The sequence below is a fragment of the Oxyura jamaicensis genome, chromosome Z, assembly GCF_011077185.1.
Source record: "Oxyura jamaicensis isolate SHBP4307 breed ruddy duck chromosome Z, BPBGC_Ojam_1.0, whole genome shotgun sequence".
Taxonomy (NCBI): domain Eukaryota; kingdom Metazoa; phylum Chordata; class Aves; order Anseriformes; family Anatidae; genus Oxyura; species Oxyura jamaicensis.
The window spans coordinates 73,157,572-73,185,134 of record NC_048926.1 but is presented as its reverse complement, the minus strand read 5'-3'; the positions used below and the strand labels follow the sequence as shown (position 1 = coordinate 73,185,134).

Genomic DNA, 27,563 nt, shown 5'->3' with positions numbered 1-27,563 from the left:
ATGGTGAGAATTGTCTCAGAGCAGGGAAGCCACACAGTTACAAGTATTTTCTGTTGCTGAAGGAGTCTTCTCCATGCCATCCAGTTGGCCAGTTCGCGCAGTACCAAGCATTTGTGCAAGTAATTAGTATTTCCTTTGGTTTGCTTGAGATCACGTACAGCTCTTGCTTTTTATAGAATGTGCAGAAAAGGAGCAGAAATTCACAGCCTTGGGGGTAGTTGAATTGATTGAGCTCCTGTCTCATGTTCCTTGTCCCCCCTAAGCCTGCATTCCTTAGCTTTCCTCCCACACAGCAAGCCCTGCTTGTTCATGTTTCTGCCATAGGCAGCATTGTGTCTGTGCATGTGTTCACACTTAATTCCAGTTAATTTTGAGCTTTGTATGCTGATTATCTGTACAGGTACCTCTTCAGGGTATGCTGAAGGCTTCTGTTCAGCAGGACAGAGGTGTGGGTCTCTGCTCTGCACAGGACTGCGTGAAGTATAAAGTAGCAAACTTACATGTGAAATTTACCTCCTTCAGCCAGCTGCAATTAAATTCAACAAATGTATTCAAAATGTATTATGGTCAGGGAGATAGCTGTGAAAAGACAAGAAAAAGAAAGATGGACCAGATGGACAGAGAGAGAGAAAGGAAGAGAAGGAGGGATGAAGGGAGGGAGGGAGCAAGGACGAAAGTAAGGAAGAGAGAGAGAGAGAGAGAGAGAAAGATAGATTTTGTAAGCCTAAGGTCCTCAGAAAAAAAAATCCAAGGAAGCAATGAATGGTATGTTTAGCACAACGTGTTGTACCAGTTTGTGTATAACCAGGTCAGTTGTAAAGGTTGTGAACTTCTGCAGTGTGGTGACTGAGTTATTCATTTACATTTAGTTAGCAGATGATAATAATTACCCAGTTATTCCTGTACCTTCACAATAGGTATTTTCTTGCACATATCTGCTGCTCGCTTTCAAAGCTAATTTTATTAAATGTTTTTCTTCTTCTGCCTCTTACTTAAAGGAAAAAAAAAAAATAATCACAAAGTAAAACAATAAATAACTTCCTGCTTACATTCTGCTTCGTAGGAAACAGCAAATATTTTTGATCACTGTTTTCAAAAGAAATGCAATATTGATGAAAGCCAAATTACATACAGTGGCTTTCTCTGTTTTCCTTTTATACTCAGTATTGATCACTGGGGACAAACAGAATACAGTTGTATACTGGAGACAGTGAGCTCACATTGTCTGGGCTGTTGTGTTTGACTTTAGGCAACAGTAGTGAGATGAAATACAGCTCCAAAGTGGATAAATTCATGCTGGCTTAGCTGTCTAGGGTACATTAATGTTCTCTGAAAGGGCTGGAATCTTTTGATCTTCTTTTCACCATGGTCTGTACAAGTGGTTATCTATTTAGGACTAAGCACACCTCAAGTACTTCCCGAGCCTTCAGTCTGTGCAGCCTTTTATACAGAAGTGCATTTCAGACTTTTCAGGTTTATTTCTATAACTAACTCATCTTGAAGATATACTATAATATACCATTAGTGTAAGCTCTTGTACGTACACTGTACACATATGAAGATAACAGAAACACAATTACTGCTAACCCATTTCTTTTTAGAGGCTACTGCATATCACAAACATTCACAAAGCTCCTCTATGCTTCCTTTGCTTCTCTGATCAAATCATTAGGTGGGGCTGCTTATAGCAAAAACAAATAAACAAACAAAAAACACACAAAAACAACTGACATAAGCTAACACTTGTTGCTCCAACATTCTGACTCTTGCAGTCCACAAAATGAGTATTTCAAAGACAGGGACAAAGGTTTTAACTTGGAATTGGAACCACACAGCTCTCCAAGCTGTCTGTTAGAATACACTGCCTTTCTGTTACTTGCTCTGCATAGTAACACAGGAGAACAGTCTGGAACAGTGTTACCTTTCGCAATGTGAAAAAAGGGAATGGGGTGAAGTGGCAAGACACAAGATTTCCAAACTAAAGATCAGATGGGAATTATCTCACACAGACTTCTGGAAAGATTTTAATTTTCCCTTGCAAAATGCAGTCAAGTTTTTTTTGAATGGTCGCTGGGTATATTTCACTAACAAATTCTATGCTTGTATGAGAAAGCATAGAGCACAAGTAATTTTTCTTTTTTTTTCTTTCATTTTATTTTTTCATTTCAAATGTTTAGGTTTGCATTTTTAGAACCAAAGGTCTGCTACGGGGGTGTGATAAACAGCATGTGTAGCTGGAAAACCTGGGTAACACCAACACAAGGACTGAACTACATAAAGACTCTCAGGCAAATTGTATCAAAATATGGCTACTTTTAAACTGAGTCAAATCTCTAAGAGACAGTGTTATTTGAAATGTAAGCAGTTTTATTTCAGTTTAGCTGAAAGGTTTTTGGAAGTGAAAGCAGCAAGGTAAAATTTAAGCTTTTTCCATTCTAAATGATAGTGTTTGTACGGGATGAAGCACAGAGAGTAAATAGTTCAATTTTAGGTTATATTTTTAATTAATTCAGATTACTTTTCTTGAATGTGTAAGTTTAGACAAGTCCTGGGAACCCAACTAGGGCACTGGCTGTACTTGAAGAGGGACATAAAAGTCCAGGAACGACACATTAATATCTCATCTAGACCTAGAAGGATAACCGGTTACATTAACTAGAGCTCCATTTGCTAGTGTAAAGCTTTGAGTGATTTTTCTAGAACTTATTCTGTAAATTTCTCAGCTGATGAGTATTTTCAGATAAATCTTATTTTTCTTTTCCCAGTTTCACAAGGCAACAGTATAGATCTCACCAAGCTACAAAACAATTTCTGACTGGCAGCTCTTTAAAATTTAAGCACATCTGTTAGTATGGATAGTACACCTAAGTTTGAGGAAACTGTTCACAGCACTGTTTCCCAATTCATAAGCACATAGTAAATAAGTATAAGCACATAGCAAATTAAGGGGGTGTGCTGGCCAGCAACAAGAATAGAAAGAAAATGTGCTCCTGTTCCATTTGCAGGGCCTTTTTTCTCTCTCACTGTCATTATTGCAACCAGGGAGTGAGACAGCAAGGCAATAGCTAGTAATCTCTGTCGAGTCTGTTCAGTCTGTGTTACTGACTGGAGACTGTCATTACTTATTTATTCAGACTGCCTGGCAGAATGCCTTGCGTGGAGAGGGAGAGCAACGTGCACTTCTCTTCCAACTTTTAACTGATCTGATTCCAGCATTTATCTCCTTGTAGCTCCAGGGTTGTCCAGTACTTCAGGCACCGCCAGTGAGTGGCGTGAGCAAATAGTGTTTGTGTTACTATTGGCGATCTTATTTATGACTTATTGAGCAGTGTAGGAGCTCCTGCTGTAACTATATAGTTAGATTGTATGCAGCACTAGTGTCTGGAAAATACATAGAGGGCCATCCTTTTGAGTAACTAAACAGGAGCAGGAAGTAAGGCACGTTTCACAGACCTCAGTATTTCACAAAACACAACCACCTAATCACCTCTGGTATTTATACCTGTATTCTCCACTTAGATTGCAGCACCAAGTGCTTCTCTACAGGAGGGAGACAATTAGGGAAGTAAAATGTCTGCAAGACAAAAGTAAGAAATTCTGTGCAGAGAATAATTACATTTCTGTCCAAATCAGTTCTAGTTAGCTGAAAGTGGAATTTTATTTACCTTATCAAGGTAAAATTTTTATATCCCTTCCAAGATGCATCATAGGTATTCTAGCGTTAAAGCTGTATGCTGTAGAACTAACTTAGATAAATTGTAACTAACAACTTTTTTTTTTTTTTTTTTTTTTTTTTTTTTTTTAAGTAAAAATTCTTAGACTGTAAAGCGAGAACTCACTTAGGAAGTCCAAGTGCATTGGTTACCAAGTTGCAGTTGTGTTAATTTTCTCTGTTCAGCTTTTCTAAGAAAATTGTAGCATCTTAAATTACATAAACAGTAATTGTTGCATACACCAAAGGTGCTGTACAGTGGTTCATTTTTGTGTGATCTGATGCACATTCTGCATTGGATGGATATCAGGTACAGTACCCGTGATGTTATTAAATACAGTTCCACTGCTGTCCTTAAAAATGTATACCCAGCACAGCACACAGCATCATTACCTTCTGGTTTCATATAATTCCCACAGCAACAATGTTAGTTGCTTGGCAACATTTGTGAGAGAAAAATAAAAAATGTCCTATTTTTAAAAGCACATCCTTAAAGAGATGCAACAAGATAGGATGCTAGAACAATTTTGAGCAAGGACTGAGTGAAGCTTTGTGGTTTAAATGTCATATTTAAAACATAGGATGGCAATTTTCTTATTGTCTATCACACTTTGGCAGCATGAAAGTAGCTGTTACACAGATCAGCCAATCAGAAAGGGATGTCTTTTAATGCGCTGATGTTTCTATTTTTGCTTCAAAAAGCTAATGATCAAAATAGCAGAATAAGATGGAATAATCTTGGAGTGTAATCAGCATATGATGAAATGAGCAGCTGTTGGTGAGTTCTGTCTAAGCCCTACATCCCATTTATTTATTGATTTCAGTTTTTTTCCAAGAAATAACTACATTTCATTTGCAACCTAAGATCTGCACATACATAAGACAGGATCTGGCACTTCTATTTGGAAGTTTGTCCCACTGCTGCTCATCTTCCTATTTTTGTTTTGTTTTGCTTTGTTTTCTTTTCTTTGTTGAGACTTCCCTTACTTTTCCTGAGCACATGTGACCCAAACTAGTAGGCTCTGAGCACACATGTAAAACACCACAGGACACACTAAGGTCTGTGATTCATATCCTCTATTCAGCAGTACCTGTCTCTGGGTTGTTATGAAGTAACCACTGTGCTTCCAGTTTACAACCTAGCAGATGAAAAGCTGATGTGTGCTGACACAAAAAGAAACTTTTTCTACCTAATGATTTATGCCATGGGCGTTGCTAAATTTAATTTTGGCCTCTAGTTAGCTCTTTTAGGACAGTTAATCTCTTCCACAGTAGTTGCCTAAAATGACATCTTTCTAGCTTATTATTTTACCTATCTATCTACTGCCTGTCTAGACACATCTGGGTAATGTTTGAATAATTCACAACACTTTGTCTCAGCATCTTGGCTGGTTGAAGCAGAAGTATTTTAAGTCAATTTGTAAGACTTCCATATCAAGTTTTGGTATATGCTACTCTTTTTGCAATTTGAGGGAGACAATATTGGGGCTTTTGTGGGTCCTTTGGATTTGGAACAGAGATTAACTGGCATCAGGTCTGAGTATCCTCAGCACAACTCTGGGCACAGGATGCAGCTCTTGCATATGCAGGGATAATCAGTCACTCTGGGAGTCCTCTTGGGGTCACAGCATTAGCACACTGCCACTAGGAGCTCAAAATTGCCCTCTGTAGGCTATTCTTTCACAGCGTTATTTATTCAGTTAATCTCTGGGTTTCTGGCATTTTTCTTGGTATCAGTCTCCCCTCTGCTCATATAAGCACAAGTGCACACCCTTTCTAAGAAACTCTCTGCCATTCAAATTGTTAAGCAGCTGTAGTTTTGAGTGAATTATGTGCTTAACTGTCTTACAGAAATTGCAAATGAAGGACTGTGGCTGAATTTGCCAGTTTCAGGAAGGAGCAACTCTACCTCTAACATTTCTAACAGACTGAAAATTGCAAACTGCTGCAAAACATTCTCTGCTGTTCCTCTTCGCTGACAATGGATTGCTCAGTTCTCCCAGTTTCTTCACAAAAGTTTCTCATTTATTAAGTCACCCTCTCTTCCTCTTTCCTTAGCACCAGTACTTAAGCTTGCATTCTCACCCACTTCTGTACTGCCTGCATGTAACAATTCACAAAGATGTGACAGTTAATCTAAAAATACCACTAAGGAAAATAGCACATTTCTTCTAAAGGAGGTAAGTGTCTGAGTGCCCAGATGAAAGTTATGTGGCTTTCAAGAGTTGTTTAAGATCAGAGTGAAAAGGGAGGAGAGGAGGACAAGGGAGGAGGGCAATCTGACTAATTTGCAGGCTGTGTGCAAAATTATACAAGTATCTTGGAGGACAGCACCCCTTATTAGCACTACAATCTGGCTGGCTAAAATAACTTTCACATTTAAATCCCATTTTAGGGCAGGCCCCAGACAGTATCTGGTAATGAGCTGTATAAAAGAACAGCTAAAAGACCAGTTTGAGTGCCTATCTAAAACATGATAATTAACACAAACACAGAAGGGAATGTACTGAGTGAAAAGCTGCTTTGCAGGAAGTTGCTTTTTCTTTTCCTATGGAAGAATGCAAAGGTACATACGGATAAAAGAAAGAGACAAAATGAAAAAAGAAGTTTGCGATTTTTTATTTTATTTTTATTTTTTACAGTTTTGCTAACATGATGTAAGCTACTGTTTTTTCTGATCCACAGTTGAGGAAAAACAGAGAGAAAAAAAAAAAACAAACAAGCATAAAGCAAAGACTGGGAAAACACAAAGACTGAAACCTATGCTGACTTGAAGACCACATTTGGAGTCGATACAATTCAAAATAAATAAATAAATAAATAAAAATAAATCCTTTTTGTTTCAAACATTTTGGTCAAGGACTGGCTACGCTGAGAATCAACGACTTCCATACCTTTTCTTATTTGTTGCAATGCCTCCAGTTGGAAGGAAATGCTGTGAGAGGAAAATGCATCAACAATTTTTTATTTTATTTTTTTAATGTTAGGAGCGGTTTGAATGCAATTTTTAAAAAATATTCCCTGAGGTACTCACCTTCCTATTTCTGTTATGTGACATTTATTTTCTGCCACAGTGCTATGTAAATACAGACTCCAACTAAACTAGTATACTGTCCACCCTACACGGGCTGGTCTCACATTTGCTCAGGAAGCCACAACAGCTAATGTGCTTACCAAGACGGTTGCTGTAGCTAGCAAGCAATCAAACACTTAAAAAAAAAATCATTCGGGAACTCAGAGTTCTGTTGTGCTTGATGCCTTCTCCCCCCTGGGAGAGGTGGGCACAGCAGCCAATTACATTTTGTAATGTGGTGATCATCTCACTTTCGGTGTTTCAAGCAAGGAAATCCACTGTAGAGATAGTAAAAACATGATATAAAAACAAGATGTAAATCGCCCTTAAAATGACTGAAATAGAAACGCTGTCAGCTTGATGGTATTTGTAGGGGGCTTCCATTTCATGCTTTTCACTTCCTACAAAAATGAGCGGGCATGAAGATGTTGTTTTAACCCCCAAATCTTAATTTTAGCTTACCTAAGGTAGTACTTCAAGGTTTGAAGCATTTGGGGTCCAGGAGAAAAAATAGGGAACCAGCGCCCCCTCCTCTCCCCCTACCGGCGGGCCGGCAGACGCCATTTCACTTAAGGGCACGGGCGCCGGCGTCAGGCGCTGCGGAAGCACCATGGCAACGGCGGCCATCTTAGGCGCGGGCAAGCGGCCTCCCGCGCAACATCCATGATGTGTGAGGGCGAAATGGCCGCCGGAAGGGGAGGAGGCTGGCTGCTCGGCCTAGTCTGGGGTCGCGGCGCGGGGGCTGGCGGCTTCCTGCGGGCCGGAGGCAGGTGGCGGACGTTGCTGGTGTTGGGGCCGGGGCCGGACCTGGACTTGGACCTGGACCTGGACCTGGACCTGGACCTCGGGGCCGGTCCGTGTGAGGGCAATCGCGGGACAGGATCTGTGCAGGGGAGCGGGAGGGTGGCCGTGGTCGGTGGGTGCCCGGGGGGTGGGCGGGCGTGCAGCGGGGCCTCGGCTATCTGAGGGCGGCCCCCGGGGATGCGAGGGGTATGTGGCAGCAATTTAGGGTCCCCGCTGCGTGTGGAGGGCAGGGCAGGGAGCAGAGGGTTGGCAAATTACTGGGAATGCAGGGGAAGTGACATAAACAACAATTGCGGAGGATGCCTGAGTTACTTACGTGATCGAGGAGAAGTTTTGAGGGGATGGGCTTGTTTGGATCAGAACGAGCTAAATATTAGGCCTGGGAAGTTCGCTGTCAGCAGGAGGCTGATGGTGGCTGGGATAGGTGACTTTGGGTCAGCATGGGGAGCGCCAAGTAGAAGTATGTGTTAGTCTCTGCAAGAGGCTTTTAGGAGTAAGAGTGGGAGTAAGGTGAAATGGGGTCCCTGGTATGGGAGGTCTGTCTTTGGTCAGGGTGGTCTGTTGCGGAGGGATGAGTATGAATAGGCTGGGACTGAGGTAAAGAAAAGAGAGGGTCTGTGGTCGTGAATGCTTAGTGTCATGCAATATGTGAGGAAGTGAGTAGTGGACAGAAGGAGAGCTACAGCTGTAGGGGTTGGTGTTGGCAATGAAGGAAATACTTTGTCTGGATAAAACAGCTGGAAGGGGGTAGTCACTTGTGTCTCACTGGGCTGATAGATAGTAGATGATTTTATCGGGAGGTGTTCTTCCTCCCCCCGCCCTTCCCAATGGCCTAGCCATTCTAGCTAAAAATCAGTGTCCACCAAATTACGTTGCTAATGGGGAGAAAAGTTAAATGGAAGTTATCTTTTAATTTTGAGATGTATTTCATATTTATATTTCAAGACACATCACAGGAATACTGGACGAGATATGTGTCATTTCAGTAACTAACTCATTTAGAAAAGAGCCACTGTTCTGTATATGGTGAAAGCTGCTGTCATGCTAAAATGGTTGTTGGACAATAAGATTTGGCAAAGCAGTCAGTGTACCAGCTTTATCTTAAAAGTACAATAACCTTATGACTTTCAGTAGAACTTCTCAAGTAAAGTAAGTACGTAAGAACTGCCTGGTTTAGTTTGTTCTACAAAACGAAAAATATAGTTGTTCTGTAAATGATATTATAGAATGAAATGGAACAATGAAAATCCTGTTTGTATGTTTCATTTACTTAAGGGTTTTATTTAGTTTAGAGGTAGATTGAATGGGCACAAGACCTGTGAATATTGGAAAGAATCCTGCTTATGTCTAGTGAAGACTCTAGTTTTGTTTTCCAGCATTAACCTCTGTATTTGTTTGGAAACCCTTCAAGGAAATAATTGTTGCATTGCTAAATAACGTGTTAGGAAAATGCAAGAAATACTGTTTAAATAGGAGGGAAGAAAATGTTTCAGTGATGAGGATTGTCAAGCACTGGATCAGGTTGCACAGGGTGACTGTAGAATCTGGAGATACCAGAAACTGAACCGAACAAGGCCCTTGGCAGCCTGCTGTAGCTGACCCTGATTTATTCAAGAGCGCTGAACAGATGACCTCCAGAAGTGCCTTACAATCTCAGCTGATCTGTGATTTTCTAAATAGCAGTCCTGAACTTTTAAAATTGCATTAATTTGGTCATAAGTCTACTCCAAATGTGTCTGTCTCTCCACTAAAACGTAGGAAAAATCTTCAAATGGGTCTTTGCAAATCTTTGCTTGGAATTGCTGCTCAGTTCAGTACGATTTTTCAGATTTTTTTTTTTTTTTTTAGCAAACTTAGAGGGCTCATCTTTGAGGTGCTGCTGCCATTGAATTTAACTGACTGAATGTTGATGTAACAAGACTTTGGTGTGAAGTGAACAGGTGCCATGTACGCACAGTCGTAGGAAGTCTCAGACATATATGGCAGCCTGCTGAACCCTAACCCAAATCATTTTATTAAAACAGCAAGAGAAAAAGAGACTGAATCCGCATTAAATTTTATTTCTGAAGAGCATGATAAAATCAAGTGCTACTGCTTGAACATTACAGATCAATGGTAATAATGATGGATGTTTTTTTCCATCATATTGCTGTTCACTGTGGTGTCTTTTAAGGTTTTTGATCAATATTTGCCCAAACCTTCTGAGTTACATGATCTGTACTGTGTTGGGCATCTTGTTAACCATGATGGGTTGGTACATAAAACCCCCTAAATGGCACTGGTTATGTCGGTATGTTTGCTGGTTTTTAATGGTGTTCTTTAACACTTAGGCTGAATTTGGAGAAGAGGGAACCTTGTATATCTCAGTCACCATGTCTGGAATTGGCAATAAAAGGGCAGCTGGAGACCCTGGCCCTTCTGCACCTCCAGAGAAGAAGGCCGGGGTTGAAGACTCAGGTACCACAGTGGAGACCATTAAACTTGGTGGCGTTTCTTCAACGGTATGTCTTTTTTGTGTAAGGCAACCTCTGGTTGCCTTTTTTTTTTTTTTTTCAATCTGGGAACAAAAACATCTCTCTTCCTTGCTGATGAGCCTGGACTAGTGATCTCGCTTGTGTGGGATGTGCCACTGATTTGCGCTTTTGCACAGGAGGAGATGGACATTCGGACCCTGCAGACCAAGAACCGGAAACTAGCAGAGATGCTCGACCAGCGGCAAGCCATTGAGGATGAGCTGCGGGAGCACATAGAGAAGCTGGAGCGTCGGCAGGCCACTGATGATGCTTCTCTGCTGATCATCAATCGTTACTGGAATCAGGTTAGCATATGTTTGGTTAATACTTCTTTCTTGCACTTTCTTCTATTCCCTGTTCTCCATTAATTCATGTCCATACCCTGTCTTGTCTTGCCTGTTATGTTATTCAGTTTGACGAAAACATCCGCATCATACTTAAACGCTTTGACCTGGACCAAGGTCTTGGAGATCTTCTGTCTGAAAGAAAAGCACTGGTGGTACCAGAACCTGAACCAGACTCAGACAGTAATCAGGAGCGCAAAGATGAGAGAGAGCGAGGTGAGGTACCTGGCTGGGAACAGTGGAAAGGATGTTTTTCAGCTGTGGACAATGTTGGTTTCCCTTTTTAAAGGCTGTCACTGGTCTTCTGATTCTGAAGACCAGAATTACTTTTCTGCCAGAGCACATTTACTTTTTGCATCTCTTTCTGTTCCCAGGTGAAGGACTGGAGCCAGCATTCTCCTTCCTAGCCACCCTAGCCAGCAGCACTAGTGAGGAGATAGAGTCTCAGCTGCAAGAGCGTGTAGAGTCCTCCCGGCGTGCTGTTGCCCAGATTGTCACAATGTATGACAAGCTGCAGGAAAAAGTGGATGTGCTGTCCCACAAGCTGAATAGTGGAGGTATGACCAAGGGGGGGTAATCCTTGGCTGATACTCACGGACACTGTTTGCCTCCAGCATAGACACGATGCTGCATTGTAAGCGTTAAGAATGACTAGGTTGTAATCTCATGTAGTTTCCAAAATAAATTTGCCCAGCTTTCCAAACTTCTAATAATCAATACCTCCAAGTACTACATGTTAGAAGTATATGATAATTGCCTCTAACTTTGAATGCTGAGCGCTCTGCCCAGTGTTGGGCTAAGGAGAGGTTTGGTACTGCCTGCAATGTGTTTCTGCACCATGAGAAGTTACAGATTGCAGTTGAACCTTATCACCCCGCTATTCCTGGCCACCAAGTTAAAGGTTTCAAGTGAGGAAATCAAACGAGTATTGCAAACTGATGCTGAACTTCTCACTTGCAGTTGAGTAAAAGGCTTAGGAATAACTGACTCCTCAGTTTCATCTGGGTTTTGAGCAAAATGGTACCCATCCAATGTCTTTTGAACACAAAGCAGAGTTTTGCAGAGGAAACCTAAGTGACTAGCATCTGAAAATTAGTGTAGAAGATTCACTTCACACTCAGATGAATATTTGAAAAACTTGGCTTAAGGTTAGAATTCTAGTCTTTTTAGAGATGTCAATGCTAATTTACGTAGAAGTACCAAGTCATCTTTGGGTTTTCCTACTTTCTGGAGTGTTCTATATGGTCTGATCAAAGAGCTCTGCAAATCTAGCTTTGGTGTGCTAGAGCATTACTATCCTTATTTGGCAGTCTCAGACTCTGTTGCAGTAGTGCTAGTGCTATCATGCCAGCCTGGACTCAATTGTTACAATTTGTCATTTTGTATATTAGCTTAAACCACCTGTTGAAGGAGGTTTGCACATGAATTTGACCTGCCATAGCATGTCAGTGGGATACAAGGGCATGTTCTATATTGCTGATGCTGACATGATTGGAATTATTTCTGGCATTAGGAGATTGTGACTGACAGTTGAGAACGTGTGGTATGTTAAACTGCAAAACCCTTTGCTTACTGAGTGATCTGTGTGGATTGAGATCAAACTCCAGGAACCACCTGCTGGAGGGATATAGTAAGCACAAGTTAACAGCAGAAACTTTTTTTCCTCTTTCTCTGCTGTTTAAGAATTAAAAACAGCCTTCTTTGATTTCTGTTCATTTCCTTTTCTTGTGCCTTTCTCAGATATTACATTGATGGAAGAAGCAGTCCTGGAGCTTAATTCTTACCTGTCACATGAAAATGGACGGCTGCAGGAGCTGGCTGATCTTCTACAGGAAAAACATCGAATCATGTCTCAAGAGGTATAAAAAGGAGAGAGAAAATAATTCTGGGGGGGTCTGTGCTTGGTTATTTTCCACTTAGAATAATTTGTGGTTAAAGTTGTTTGGAAGGCAGGTTATTGCTCTGGAGAGGGGCAAGAGCAGTGGAATTTGAAAGACAGATTCTGAACGAAGGTTACAGAATGGGTGGCTGTATGTAGATTTTTCTGTGTGGTTCAGATTCATTTGCTTTTTATATTGCTGAAGGAAAGAGAATAATTGGATCAGTGAGTTGAGTGTTTTTGATTTTAGAAAACAGAGCAGAGGAAATGGTAAGGTGATGTTAAGATGACTGTGTGAATATCTGAGATGAGACATTTGACTTGATATCCCTGTCATTTTTATCTCTCTTGGTTTCTCTGTGTCATGTGTGAAAGTGTAAGAGCCTTAATTATAAGATCAACACAGTCATTAAGGGATTCAGATTATTGGCAGTATTTTCTTCAGAGGCATCAATTCCTTGAATACCTGTTCGTGTTAACCATGGCCTTGTTCAGTGTTAGTCCAAAGGCACTTCAGCAGTTTGTAGAGTAGATGACTATAAGGATTAAAAAGATTAAAAAAATAGTGTCTTTGAATAAGGTGAGGTGGCAGCTTCTACACTCTGCTATATATCCCCAACTTCTTGCCCTTTTGCCATGATCAGTTTTGTCTTATTTTCATTACTGTTTTAGGTACTGTTTTTTGTCTTTTTTCATTACAGTTTTTAGCCAGTATAAAATTCGGACAGTTCATTGACTAATCTGTCTCACTAGCAAAAGGCAATAGCAAAAGGTGCAAAGGACATGAACTCAGGCTATGATGCATTCATACATTAAAACAGAAGAAAAATAAATATTGAGCACTCTGAAAAACTGATGATTCTATCTAATATTACTGTCTAAAATACTCTTTTGATTGCAGTTCTCCAAGCTGCAAGAGAGAGTGGAGACAGCAGAGTCTCGTGTGTCTGTTCTGGAGACCATGATTGATGACCTTCAGTGGAATATTGACAAGATCCGCAAGAGAGAGCAGCGTCTTAACCGACACTTAGCAGATGTACTTGAACGGGTAAGCACTATTGTCTTTAATAGGAATCCACCTAAATGAGTGTAGTTTTGAGCTGCACAACATCTTCCTAGGGTACTTTGCTTTGAGAAGTTAGAATCTCTGCTATACCATCTTTGATTCTGAATATGCTGTGGCAGCATATTCTTGGTGTTTAATTGAGTGTTTATGAAACCTGTTGCCTTTTTTGCAGGTAAATTCCAAAGGCTACAAGGTGTATGGAGCTGGGAGCAGTCTCTATGGAGGCACAATCACCATTAATGCCCGCAAGGTAATCTCAAGGATATGGTCATGTGCAGAGGGAAGGATAAAGTCAAGGACAGATTGTATAACCTTAGGTTGGAACAGAATTTAAATACCTTCTTTACCACAGATCTCCTGGGTGACCTTGGGCAAACCATTTTGTTTGTGTCTTAAGTTTCCTGTGTGAAAAGGACCTGAGGGAAATAGACTGTCTCACTTGGTGTTGTTATCAGCCCATTACTTTTGAAGTAGTCACTTAATTAGTACCATCAGTAAATATATTAATGGTAGAATTTAAAAGCATTTTATCCCCAACAGTTTGAGGAGATGAATGCAGAACTGGAAGAGAATAAAGAGCTTGCTGGGAACCGCCTCAATGAGTTGGAGGAACTGCGCCAGGATCTTGCGGAAGTAACAACACAGAATGAAAAACTTAAGGTGCGGTATCTGTACCTGTGTGACGATGAAGGTGTTATCTGTGGTTAGGTCCCATTTGTTGTGTTGTACTGTGTCTCTGGGAATCCTTATTTGTATTCTTCTATTCCGTGTTTCTTCTTCACATCCTGGGATGCATAAAAAACAGGTTGAGAGATTCTATGCCTCTACTCCACTATTGTGATCACCACTTCGTGTACTGCATCTAGCTCTGGGGTCCCCAGTATCTGAAAGGCAAGAAAAAAACCTGTTAGAGTGGGTCTGGAGGAGGGCCATGGAAATGACCAGAGTGCTAGAACACCTCCTATGAAAAAATGCTGAGTTGGCTGGGGTTGTTTAGAGCTGGAGAAGTTTCTGGGGAGACCATATTGCAGCATTTCAGTACCCAAAGGGAGCTTACAAGGAAGGTGGAGAAAGACTTTTTACTAGTAGTAACAGGAGAAGGGGGAATGGTTTTAAACTGGAAGAGGGCAGATTTAGATCGTATTTAAGGAATAATTTTTTTATGACTGGAACAGGTTGCCCAGATAAATTGTAAATGCCCAATCACTGGAAGTGTTCAAAGTCACATTAGACAGGGCTTTCAGGAACCTGAGCTAGTGAAAGAAAGCTTTGTCTATGGCTGGGACACTGGACTAAATGATCTTTAAGTGTTCTTTCCAACCCAAACTATTCCGTGATTTAGGTGGGTTATGTACTGGACTTGTGCACGTTTGTGCAACTTAAGTGTACAATTCAGTGCACTGGTGACACCATGTGGTCATCAGTGGGAATTATACTAGTTTCTTATTTCCATTCTCCATTCTGATGCATTTATTTGGTACATCTTAATGATTTCTGTTTTTTTTTTTAATTCCACATCTCTGGCTTGACCCCTTTCAGTTCCTTTCCACCACATGTGAGTAGAACTAGGGAACCTGTGTAGGAGAGTCTAGATTCTTAAAATAATAGATGAACTTAAATCTTTTTCATGTGTTTGAGTGGTTGGATAAGAAATTCATATGCTATTTCCTATCTTATTGGTAGTGACACAAAAAGTTGTGAGTCTATAGTGGATAAAATTTAGTTAATTCTATATATCATATACTTAACTTAGGTTGTTGCTAGGATCATCTGAGTTTATTAGTCAAGCTTCAGAGAGGAGATTCCAAAAGCTGTCTTGAGGCACATGTAAATTATATTTATTCATATGATTTTGCTTCGAGACCATTTGGCATACAACTCTCCTTTTCTCTTGAGCTTTCTCCTTTCTGTTGAGCTTTCTCCTTTCTGTTGAGCTTTATGTGAGTATATGTGTATCTACTTCACTGCTGGTAGTCATACCCATTTGCTAACTTTTCTGTAGTAAAATTCACATGCTATGCTTTCTTTCATTTGCTTTCTGTCACTATATCTCCTTTTCTTAGAAAGTTAACAATGCCTAGTTGCACCTAGTTTCTGTAGTGCCCAGCTGTACTTTTCAATGTTTCTATGTTGATTGTTTTAGGTGATTATGGTTTTGTAGTAAAGTATTTTTATAGTAAAAAAATGTGGCTCTGTAAGAGAAACATATATATGAGTAGAAAGAAAGCACAGACTTTTTTTTAGCTAATACTTAAGCATATCATGTGCATCTACTTCACAGCAGTGCTTTGAAGTTCTACTTTTAATATACTTGTGCTGTTGCCACTGTCAAGTTGCTTGTGACAGCTTAATTCATTGTTCTTCTACCTTGCATAATGGATGCCAAAGACAGGAAGATGATGTCATCTTGTCCTGACCAGGTTGAGCTGCGACGAGCAGTGGAAGAGGCTGTGAAGGAGACTCCAGAATACCGCTGCATGCAGTCCCAATTTTCTGTTTTGTATAATGAGAGTCTCCAGCTGAAGGCACATCTTGATGAGGCCCGCACTCTGCTTCATGGCACACGCACCACACACCAGCGTCAGGTGGAACTAATCGAGGTAACACCTGTGCTCCGTCAGACTGGGGAACATTATCATCCTATTGACTATCACTGTTGATTTGGGTGGCTCTGGAAATGTTTGGGAAATTTCTTCCTGGTGATAATTTATCTGTTGTTGTACCTTCTGTTGATGAGGTGAGAGATACTCCAGGGTCACAGCACCAAGTTCTGTCTATTTCTTATTCCACAGAGGGATGAGGTCAGCCTTCACAAGAAACTACGCACAGAAGTGATTCAGCTAGAGGACACTCTAGCACAAGTCCGCAAAGAGTATGAGATGCTGAGGATTGAGTTTGAACAGACACTTGCTGCCAATGAACAAGCAGGTATGGAGCTTTTCTGCTATGTTAAAAAAAATAAATAAAATAGAAGGCTGCATTGCAGCATGACAATTCAATATCATTCCTTTTCCTTTATTAAACGCTTGTTCTGTCATGTTTCAAAAACAAAGCTCTTCTCATGTTTCAGGGCAGGCCAATTCCATGTTATCTGACTTCCTTGTAGGTGTTGCAAAATACTGCATTTTGCTAATAGTTTGGTTTATGACAGAGTATTTTGAATTGTTAAAAAATACTTTTGGGAGGATTAATTTACAAATCTGGGATAACAACCTAGAAAGGATGCTGGTAATGCTCAAATTCTATCCAAAAGAAATAAATAAGTTGTTCTTAAAGTAGCCTTTAAAATTATAGAGATTTCTTATAGCGTGACTATTGTGGGTTAATCTGGTAGGCAACACAGAGCTGCTTGCTCATTCCCCCTCATATCCTCAGTGGAACAGGGGAAAAGGAAACACAGTAAAAGCAAGAAATCTTGTGAGTCAACGTAAAAAAATGTTTAATACACAAGAAGGAATGGAATAAGAGGGAGTCATCAAAACAGGTGATGCAAAGGCATCACCTTTGAAAAAGAAAAAAAGGTGTGAGTCATTCACCATCTTCTACAAATGATATTCAGCCAGTTCCCAAGCAGATGTCTAACCTCCCTCTTTTCACTTGTTTATTGCTAAGCCTGATGTTACATAGCTTAGAGTATCTCTTTGGTTTGTTTGGGTCATCTGCTTGGTTGTGCCCCCTCTCACCCTCTTGTACATCTCCTTTCTATTCTCTGTGGGGGCAGAGTGAGAAACAGAAAAGACCTTGATGCAGCAAGCACTATTCAGCAATAACCAAAGCCTGGTTACATACCAATGCTGGTATGTTATCAGCATTGTTTTGGTCCTAAATCTAAAAACAGAACTGAGTGAGCTGCTATGAAGAAAACTAGATCCATCCCACCCAGACCCAGTGCAATTATATTTTTCCCCAACATTACTTAAGGGAAGAGTAATGTTAAGGGAAAACTAGGGCTGGGAATTTGCTAAGACTTACGGTAGCTTGTAAAGCTAGCCTGATTTTTTTCTGTAGACGTTCTGTTGTGCAGTAGAATTATTATAATATTGTTTTGATCCCTTGTCACTTATCATTTAGCTTGTTCTCCATCTCTGTGAAGGTACTAACAGAAGATGAACAAAAGTGTGTTATTACAGTTGTGTGTTTCTGGTTTTGTAGGTCCAATTAATCGAGAGATGCGTCATCTCATCAGCAGCCTCCAAAATCACAACCACCAGCTGAAGGGAGAGGTGTTGAGATACAAGCGCAAACTGAGAGAGGCCCAATCTGACTTGAGCAAGGTATCAGAGTCAGAAATGGCAGAGTGGAGCAGTGAATGCTTAGTGGAATGGTGAATGCTGTCAGTCCTTTCTAGAATCACAGAGTGGTTTGGGTTGCAAGGGACCTTAAAGATCATCTAGGTCCAACCCCCTGCTGTAGGCAGGGATGCCACCCACCAGACCAGGTTGCCCAAAGCCCTATCTGACCTGTTGTTGGCCTTCCAGGGATGGGGCATCCACAGTTTCTCTGGGCAACCTGTGCCAGTGCCTCACCACTCTCTGAGTGAAGAAATTCCTACTTATATTTAATCTAAATGTACTATCTTTTGGTTTAAAGCCATGACTCTTTGTCCTATCACTACACTCCCTGACAAAGAGTCCCTCCCCAGCTTTTTGTAGGCCCCCTTTATGTACTGGAAGGCTGCTATAAGATCTCCCTGGAGCTTTCTCTTCTCCAGTCTGAATATCCCCAATTCCTTCAGCCCCTCTCCACAGGAGAGGTGCTCCAGCTGCTTGATCACCTTTGTTTCCCTCCTCTGGACTTGTTCTAATACTTCCATGTTCTTGTGCTGGGGGCCCCAGAGCTGGGTGCAGGGCTCCAAGTGGGATCTCACGAACACAGAGCAGAGGGGGAGAATCACCAGTGCTCTGTGAAAAGTATTAGCAATTTCAGAAAAAGCACACGAGTTGATATCTGGGACAATGAGGGAAGAGGGATAAGGTTCCTTCAGGAAGCCATTCTTCACTGAGAGGGTGGTCGGGCACTGGAGCAAAATCCCCAGGGCAGTGGTCATGGCACCAGGCGTGCCGGAGTTCAAGAAGCGTTTTGACATCGCTCTCAGACACAGGGTCTGACTTTTTGGGTTGTTCTTTGGGGACCCAGGCGATGGACTTGATGATTCTTGTGGGTCTCTTATAACTTGAGTATTCTGTGATTCTGTGATACAGGTTTCTGGCTAAATACTTAATGGTTAATTTCCTTCTGTGTCTTCTCCCTTTCTGTTGCATGACAGATCCGTTCTCGCAGTAGTAGTACTATCTTACAGTCCCAGTCCAGCACTGAAGACACAAAGGAGGAGCCTTCAGAGATCAAACAGGAGCCAGACGATCCTTCTGCCCAAGTACCTGTGCCCAAGGCTGCTTCTGAAGATGCTAGTGAAGTTAAGGCCAGGCGAGATGAAGAGGAACGGGAGCGGGAAAGACGTGAGAGGGAGAGGGAACGAGAGAAGGAAAAGGAGAAAGAGAGGGAGCGAGAGAAAGAGAAAGAAAAGGAAAAGGAGCGGGAGCGGGAAAAACAGAAGCAGAAGGAATCTGAGAAGGAAAGAGAGTCCAAAGAGAAGGAGAAAGGGAAACATGAAGATGGAAGAAAGAAGGAGGCTGAAGTGATTAAGCAGCTGAAGGCTGAGCTCAAGTAAGAGTTGCTGATCCTCTCTTTCCTGCATGAGTTGAGATAGCTTGGGTGATTGTGTGAGATAACTTGCAGCTCTTACTTAAGAGATTGACTACTGAAGTGAGAGGTTTCTAGCACCCTATCTGTCTGATAATGGTTTGGACAATATAGTAACACTTCTACAATTGCCTAAACCATGAATACCGAACCAGGTACTTCTTAATGTGGGTCAAGTAATCTTCGGTGTTGTCATTACAATTGTGTAAACCTTTACAGCAGCAGATTATTAGTGAAGGGCACAATGGTCTTCCCTGTCTTAGTACCAAAGCAGAGATGGATGGCTGTTGCTATCCATTTTCCATTGGGTACGTACTTCTGTCACCCCTCTGCCTTCTCTAAGCTTTTCAGCCTATATGTGCCTGAACCTGTTTCTTTTCAGTCTCCATCTTGTACTCCTTGACTATTTTGCATTTACCAGCGTGCGAAGAGCCAGGGAGAACTCCATATATGTGCATTGTGGGAGATGGAGCAAATACTGGTCTGACTCTCATGCTAGTTATACAGCAATGTAGCTTTTCTGGCAAGTACTCACAGTTGTCTATCTCTGTGTTTCCAGGAAGGCCCAGGAGAGCCAGAAGGAGATGAAGCTGTTGTTAGATATGTACCGCTCTGCCCCCAAAGAACAGAGAGACAAAGTGCAGCTGATGGCAGCTGAGAAGAAAGCAAAGGCTGAGGTAAATTTCATTTCTCCTCCCTCTTTTACTTTTGCATGGTACTTAGAACTTAAAGTACTCTGCACCTGCACAATGGTGCTTTTATCTCCAGACTGGAGGTTGTTTTTTTTCCTGTGTTACTTACAAGAGAGGTTGGAACAGTCTGGAGATGAAAAGAGAAATTACAGGATGTCCTTTTGAGGGGTATTGTTTTCATCATCCGTATTAAAGGTGGTGCTTCTTTCAAAGCTGTGTTTAGCTTTCTGCTGCTGTTACATGTAGGTTATTAACTTTACATCATTAAAAAGATTTTAAAAGTCCTGAAGACAAAGAGGGCTATGCAGCAAATCAGACAAAAATTAAACTCTGATTTTAGGAATATTTTGACAGCATGGTCTCAGATTTCTCAGTGGATGTGGCAAAGAACCATCACCTGATGTATTTAAAGTGAGGCTTGAACAATGATTTGAGAATAAAATTTTAAAATACTGCATCTGAGTGAACATGCAGAAGATTCATTGAAGAGCTACACTCTTAATCACTTAATGATATTAAGTGATGTTACTATCACTTAATGATAGTGAGTGCTATCACTTAACGATATTAAGTGATGTTATGAGCGTGGCTGCCTTCTCCAGCCACTCTGGTTTGGGACTTCCTCCTGTCCAGCCACTGGAGCTCGTTCTGGGACTCAGGATCTGCCCAGGCTGAGGGGTGTGGCTGCTACTTTCTTTTTTTGTGGGTTCAACAGTGGTGATAGTGAGCACACATCCCAGAGATGTACACAGAAGACACAGGACACTGACGCACCCTATCAGACAGATCGCCACTGAGAAGCCATTGCCTTCAATAGCACCCACACATAGGACTCAAATAAAACATGAACACAAATAGCCAAGTTCACCTCCTCTTCCACTGGTAGAGATGAAAGCTTGGTATTGAAGGTGTGTGCACACACAGCACTGTCCAGGTTCACAAGTGTGTACACATCTGCAGATCCCTCAGGTTTACCTGGTACCTCTGACTGTCCTCGGCCCCCCTACCCAACTCACAAACCAGTTAACCAGTAGCTGGCACTTAGTCCCTGCAGCACATGTACATGTGTGTGAGGTTACACAGAGATGGCTAAGGAAAGATTTACAAAGAAGGTATAAGTAGAGAAGCCAGACTGCCATGATCAGGCAAATGACCATTCTGACTAGCTGTATTTTACCCCCAACTGGGTCCTTTTGTACCCCTTTCTGTCTGTAAACCTCTTTGTTGATCCTTGCTCCCCTTCCCAGTGCACATCCTTTCATGGGTTTGTAGAACTCCTACTGATTTCCATAACCTCTCCTAGTTTGGGGTCCCTTCTTCTGGTTTAGTCTGTTCAGTTGCAAAGCCCAGGGTGATCTTCCTGGAAGTGGCATGGTAGTTTGTTTGCAGCCCAGCGATTAGTGTGATTGACAGGGTTTGTTTCTTGTCATTGTCTCCATGTCTGTTTTGTCAGGTCTGCACCTCTGCGCTCCTCTGCATATTTTGTTTCTAGTTTCTCCCCCACTTTTTTTTTTTTTTTTTTTTTTCCTCCTTGGTGCCCTAGTTGGCAGGGTTCCCAGCCAGATAACCTTCCTGGGATAAACACACTTAAGTTCTCACATCAGTAAGGAACCAAACTTGGTCAGTCACACTATCTCTGCCTCCTTTCTTTTGTCAGTCAAGTTGTGTCTTTGTATGTTTTGTGTATGGTGTCTTCCTTTTTAATTATCCCTTTTTGCACTGAAAACGATGCTTGACCAGATGCCTTAAAGGAGCAGATCTTCTGCTTAGCCTTATATAGGCAACTGTAAGAGATAACTAATGTTCGTACTCTGATAAGAGGTACTATGGAATTTTCAAAAGTTTTGAAATCAAGATCTCAGTCTTACAGCCTGTCTTAATGCTTTCTCTGCCAGTAATACAATGACTTGTTCAAGTGAGATGGGTTTTATTTTCCCATGCTTTGAGGGCAGTTTTTCTGAAGCTTTGACTAATTGTGGGGAAAACCAGCTCTTAGCAATGTTCAGGCCACATTCTGGTGTTTAGTGTCATTTCTATCTTGTCTTTCTTCTAGCTGGAAGAACTAAGGCAGAGGGTGAAAGAATTGGAAGACAAGGAGAAAAAGGAGAGTAAAAAGATGGCTGATGAGGATGCCCTTCGGAAGATCCGAGCAGTAGAAGAACAGATTGAGTATTTACAGAAGAAACTAGCCATGGCTAAACAGGTTAGAAGTTTCCGTTAAGTTCTGTCATGGTTTGAGCGTATTGGAAGTAGGTGCCTTCAGTTTACAGCCAGGAAGATTACCTAAGGGAATGAATATCTGAATGAATTTCTGTTTCTGTAGTGATGTGCAAGTTTTGTCCCTGTTTATTGAAGCAAAAAAAGAAACAAACAAAAAATACCAATGCCAGCTGTCACAGAGCTCATGTCAGGTGTGGTGGGGAATCTTAGTTGTCCATGTAGCTTAGGTGAAGAGTACAGAAGAGAAGTAGCAGGGTCAGCCTCTACAAGAGGAAGTTGTAATTTCTTTTTAGAAGTATTTTTATTGGCACAGTTCATACAATTCATGCTTGTGCATGGTGCTGAGACATACCTTACCTTTACGTTTTTTTCCACAAAAAAGGGCTTAATCTAATGTTAACAGGGTGGGACCCATTGAGCAGGGGAGAGGCAAGCCAATCATTTGATAAGTACTTTTTTTAGAATTGAGGTTTTTCTCTTATTGTACAGAACTGCACTGCCTTGTCATTTACTCCATTAATGTTGAAGCAGCCCAAGTGAGTATAAAGGCCGTGTAAGCATTTTATCTGGAAACTATTGAGATGTCCATAAATGGTGTTATTGGCCTAGTTTATATGGCAGCTATTTAGCTCCCTGAAGCTAGGAGGTGGCCTGTGCCACACCTGTCTTTTTTTCCCAGCAGATATAAGCTAGAGTCTGTGAATTCCTGTCAAGATGGGTCTCTTTTTTGTACACCTTCTAGTTCAGGGCATCTCTGCTGTGATGCAGACTTCTAGGGAGTACTTCTGTCTGGTTGCTGGGAAGATACCATGAGTCTTCTTTGGTCTGTGCTAGTTTTTGTGTCTCTGAGTACAATTTTTAGGGTAACAGCTAGGGTACAGGAATCAGTTCTGCCAGAGCCTGTAATCCTCTTGCAGGAAGAGGAGGCTCTGCTGTCAGAAATGGATGTCACAGGCCAAGCCTTTGAAGACATGCAGGAGCAGAACATCCGCCTGATGCAGCAGCTGCGGGAGAAGGATGATGCCAACTTCAAGCTGATGTCAGAACGCATCAAGTCCAACCAGATCCATAAGCTGCTGAAAGAGGAGAAGGAGGAGCTGGCAGACCAAGTTTTAACACTGAAGACACAGGTAACCTGGGAGAAGTAGAGAGGACAACCAAACTCACAGGAAGGTGGAGGTGTTGTGGGTCCAGCCCTCTGATCATCCTCATGGCCCTCCTCTGGACTATCTCTACTATGTCTATGCTCTTCTTGTGCTGGGGTCCCCAGAGCTGAATGCAGTAGTCATTTTCCTATGTTAACAGTTCTACATATATATTCTGCCATCTCTGAAGACTGCAGAGCATGCATTTCAGTCCTTCTGTACCTCCTCTCTCCTTTTCCCAGGTGGATGCCCAGCTGCAAGTTGTACGTAAACTGGAGGAGAAGGAACACTTACTGCAAAGCAGTATTGGAACTGGGGAGAAAGAGCTAGGTCTCCGAACACAGGCTCTGGAAATGAACAAACGGAAGGTGAGCAGTTGCTTCATTTCCTCTTGGATTGTAAGATGGAGTGGGCTTGAGGGAAGCATAGAAGGCTCCTGTCTTTCATTGGTATATGGTACCTGATATTCCTTCCTTTTGGACTAGTATACCAGAATGCTGAGGAGTTCTAAAGAGAGTTCTAATTGAGGTGTGGTGGACTGATGTTTCCTTTGATAAAGATGAGCATGGTGTAGTTTCTGTGATAGGTTTCCTGTAAAAGGCACCTTAGCTCAGACTTATCATGAAAGAGGCAGCAGCCAGATTAAGTTAACTGGCAACAAGTAAAGCTTTCATAGGGAATATGAGGTAAATAAAAGAAAATTATGGTTGGGGAACGTTAAGACACTTGTTAATTGTGTAAGATGATAAAACAAAGTAGGCCTGTTGAGTGGAATAAAACTGAGAGTCATGACTGATCCTGCCATTGTTATCACGTCTTTAGTAGAAATACAGGAATGACATAACAGATAGAAAAGAAGGCAGGAATAGCACTTTGAAGAGGAGATGGGGGAATTCAGTGCAATCACTGGTGCTTAGTATCTCATTCTGAGGTACTAAGAGAACTTGGCTAATGGATTTACTAGTGCAGGGACAGTTAGAGAATCTGAAGAAAACAAAACAATTTAAAAAAAAAAAAAACACCAACCAACCAACCAAAATGCAACAGAACTCATCTTGCAGTTCTCTCTAGTTTAGCTTTAGGCCTACCTATAAATTCAGTTGAGAAAGTGTAGAAGTGGAGGGCTAAGAATACTTGAACAAGAAAAAGAAATATGGGGGCATTAATGTGCATAAATGCACTAAGTGAGTTGCCTTACAGTGTCATAGGGCTTATCTTTAACAAAGAGGAATGTTTAAACTAAATTATTAGAGCTTGTTGACAAGAAGATAACTTGTTCTTGTAAAATCTAGGGACTAAATTCAGTTCTTCCATTTGAAACTACCATAATAAGATTGAAAAAAGTAAACCTCCAGCAGCCCTGGAAGTATTCCCTGGGCAATCTTGAATTGTCAGGTGGAGGGACTAGAAATCGCTAGAACTTTTTCCTGTGTCTGTTACTTCTATACTGGTTTACTTTTTCAGGCCATGGATGCAGCCCAGCTTGCAGATGACCTCAAAACCCAGCTAGAGCTGGCTCAGAAGAAGTTACATGACTTCCAGGATGAGATAGTGGAAAACAGAGTAACTAGAGAAAAAGAGATGTTCAACTTCAAAAGGGCTGAGGTATACAGTTTGTGCACATACCTGTCTCCTTTGGTGTCTGTCTCCTTTTGCATTGAACTCAGATCAGATTCCAACTACGTGAGTTTCATTACTGTGTCCTAGCTAAAACTTATTTTTTGTTGTCCATTCACTTGGATTTCAGCTCAATCTATTGAAACAGTCTCTTGGCTGTTTAGGTTTTGATATTATTGACAATTCAAGTAGCACCAGGTGATGTCATCTCTCGTCTTTTGGTCTATCAGCAATAAAAGTATAGGTGGAATGACTTAGCTAGGTGCACTGTTGGCCAGGTGTTACCTCTGTTTCTTCCTTGGATTAGCTGTGACAGAAGACACTGCTCATTTATTTGCTCTCTTGTTTTCATACAGGAAGACATTTCTAGGTTACGCAGGAAGCTGGAGACCACTAAGAAGCCTGACATGGTTCCCAACTGTGATGAGATATTGATGGAAGAAATCAAGGATTACAAGGTGCATAGCTGTCTCCCACTTTCCTCTTAAATCAGCTTTAACGAAAAGGCTGTGTAGTCATGCTGTCAGTATATGACATTATTTGTCTAAACTCTGGCACTGTAGACCTATTTTGCATAGAAGAAAGCACCCTTTCCACATGAGGAGTGGAAAGACCTTCATCTTTAGTCATATTTTAATGTATCTAGTGCAATGCAGTGAGCCCTCTCTATAATGATTCTGTCTTGCAGGCCCGCCTGACCTGCCCGTGCTGTAACATGCGCAAAAAGGATGCTGTCCTCACAAAGTGTTTTCACGTCTTCTGCTTTGAGTGTGTGAAAACACGCTATGACACCCGGCAGCGTAAGTGCCCGAAGTGCAATGCTGCCTTTGGAGCCAATGACTTCCACAGGATCTACATCGGTTGATTCTTTCCACTAGAGTCACAGGAAGATGCTGCTTGTGGTGACCACCCAGCCTCCCTCGCTTTCTCTTATTGTCACCTGTGGGGCAGTCAGTGCTTCTGTCTGTTCATCTACAATCTCTTCTGTGCAGTGTGGTTAGGGAACAGAAAGAAAGAGATTGTGGATTTTGGTTTCTTTCTTGTTCATGTTATTTTGTTCTCACCTTCATTTTTTTTGTGAATTTTTTTTGATGCCTCAGAGGCCATTTTCTGTCTATCAATTTCACATTGTCAAGTTGAAAAATACCTCAATGAAGTCCTGGCTTGGTGGGATGAGAGCTGTCTGTGGTTCTGCAGAAAGAAATGAGGCCTTTACAGAATCACACAATCATCTAGATTGGAAGACACCTCCAAGATCACCTGAGTCCAACCTCTGACCTAACACTAACAGGTCCTCCATTAAACCATATCCCTAAGCTCTGTATCTAAACGTCTTTTAAAGACCTCCGGGGATGGTGACTCAACCACTTCCCTGGGCAGCCTATTCCAATGCCTAACAACCCTTCCAGTAAAGAAGTTCTTCCTATTATCCAACCTAAACCTCCCCTGGCGCAACTTTAGCCCATTCCCCCTCATCCTGTCACCAGGCACCTGCGAGAATAGACCAACCCCCACCTTGCTACAGCCTCCTTTAAGGTACCTGTAGAGTGCGATAAGGTCACCCCTGAGCCTCCTCTTCTCCAGGCTGAACAGTGCCAGCTCCCCCAGCCGCTCCTTGTAAGACTTGTTCTCCAGACCCTTCACCAGCTTTGTAGCCCTTCTCTGGACTCGCTTAAGCACCTCGATGCCCTTGTAGTGAGGGGCCCAAAACTGAACACAGTACTGGAGGTACAGCCTCACCAGAGCCGAGTACGGGGGACAATCACCTCCCTGGACGTGCTGGCCACACTGTTTCTGATACAAGCCAGGATGCTGTTGGCCTTCTTGGCCGCCTGAGCACACTGCTGGCTCATATTCAGCCGACTATCAACCAATACTCCCAGGTCCTTCTCTGCTAGGCAGCTTTCTAACCCCTCATCTCCCAGCCTCTAGCACTGCTTGGGGTTATTACGCCACAGGTGCAGAACCTGGCACTTGGCCTTGTTGAACTTCATACAATTGGCCTCGGCCCTTTGGTCCAGCCTATCTATATCCTCCTGCAGAGCCTTCCTACCCTCAAGCAGATGCACCTGACGTGGTGTTGTCTGCAAACTCGCTGAGGGTGCACTCAATCCCCTCATCCAGATCATCAGTAAAGATATTAAAGAGAACTGGCCCTAGTACTGAGCCCTGGGGGACTCCACTAGTGACTGGCCTCCAACTGAAAGAAACTTCATTCATCATGACTCCTTGGGCCTGGCTACACAGCCAGTTTCTAACCGATCGAAGCGTATGCCAGTCCAAGCCAAGAGCAGCCAGTTTCTTGAGGAGAATGCTGTGGGAACCAGTGTCAAAAGCCTTACTGAAGTCAGGGTAGACCACATTCACAGACTTTACCTTATCCACCCAATGCATCACTTTGTCATAGAAGGAGATGAGGTTCGTCAAGCAGGACCTGCCTTTCATAAACCCATGCTGACTGGGCCTGATCACCTAGTTGCCCTGCAAGTGCCATGTGATAATACTCAATCTGCTCCATGAGCTTCCCTGGCACTGAGGTCAAACTAAAAGGCCTATAGTTTCCCAGGTCAACCTTCCCTCCCTTCTTGTAGATGGGCGTCATGTTTGCTACCCGCCAGTCGACTGGGACCTCCCCTGATAGCCAGGACTGCTGATAAATGATGGAAAGTGGCTTGGCCAGCTCTTCCATCAGTTCTCTCAGTACCCTCGGGTGGATCCCATCCGGCCCTATTGACTTGCATACATCTAAGTGCTGTAACAGGTTGCCAACCATTTCCTTGTGGATTGTGTGGCCACAT

General features: G+C 42.0%; 1 protein-coding gene across 1 annotated transcript; it reads left to right on the top strand.

Annotated features, from left to right (window-relative positions):
• Positions 1 to 7,599: 7,599 nt before the first annotated feature.
• Positions 7,600 to 25,804, top strand: RNF20 (ring finger protein 20). The gene is made up of 20 exons (XM_035309596.1): positions 7,600 to 7,670; positions 9,920 to 10,090; positions 10,240 to 10,407; positions 10,515 to 10,662; positions 10,821 to 11,003; positions 12,187 to 12,305; positions 13,227 to 13,373; positions 13,564 to 13,641; positions 13,932 to 14,051; positions 15,812 to 15,991; positions 16,184 to 16,319; positions 17,544 to 17,665; positions 18,658 to 19,055; positions 19,651 to 19,768; positions 21,837 to 21,986; positions 22,921 to 23,133; positions 23,391 to 23,516; positions 24,613 to 24,753; positions 25,122 to 25,223; positions 25,454 to 25,804. Exons 2-20 carry the CDS (start codon positions 9,962 to 9,964, stop codon positions 25,628 to 25,630), a joined length of 2,955 nt encoding a protein of 984 aa, XP_035165487.1. The 5' UTR covers positions 7,600 to 7,670; positions 9,920 to 9,961; the 3' UTR covers positions 25,631 to 25,804.
• Positions 25,805 to 27,563: the final 1,759 nt, after the last annotated feature.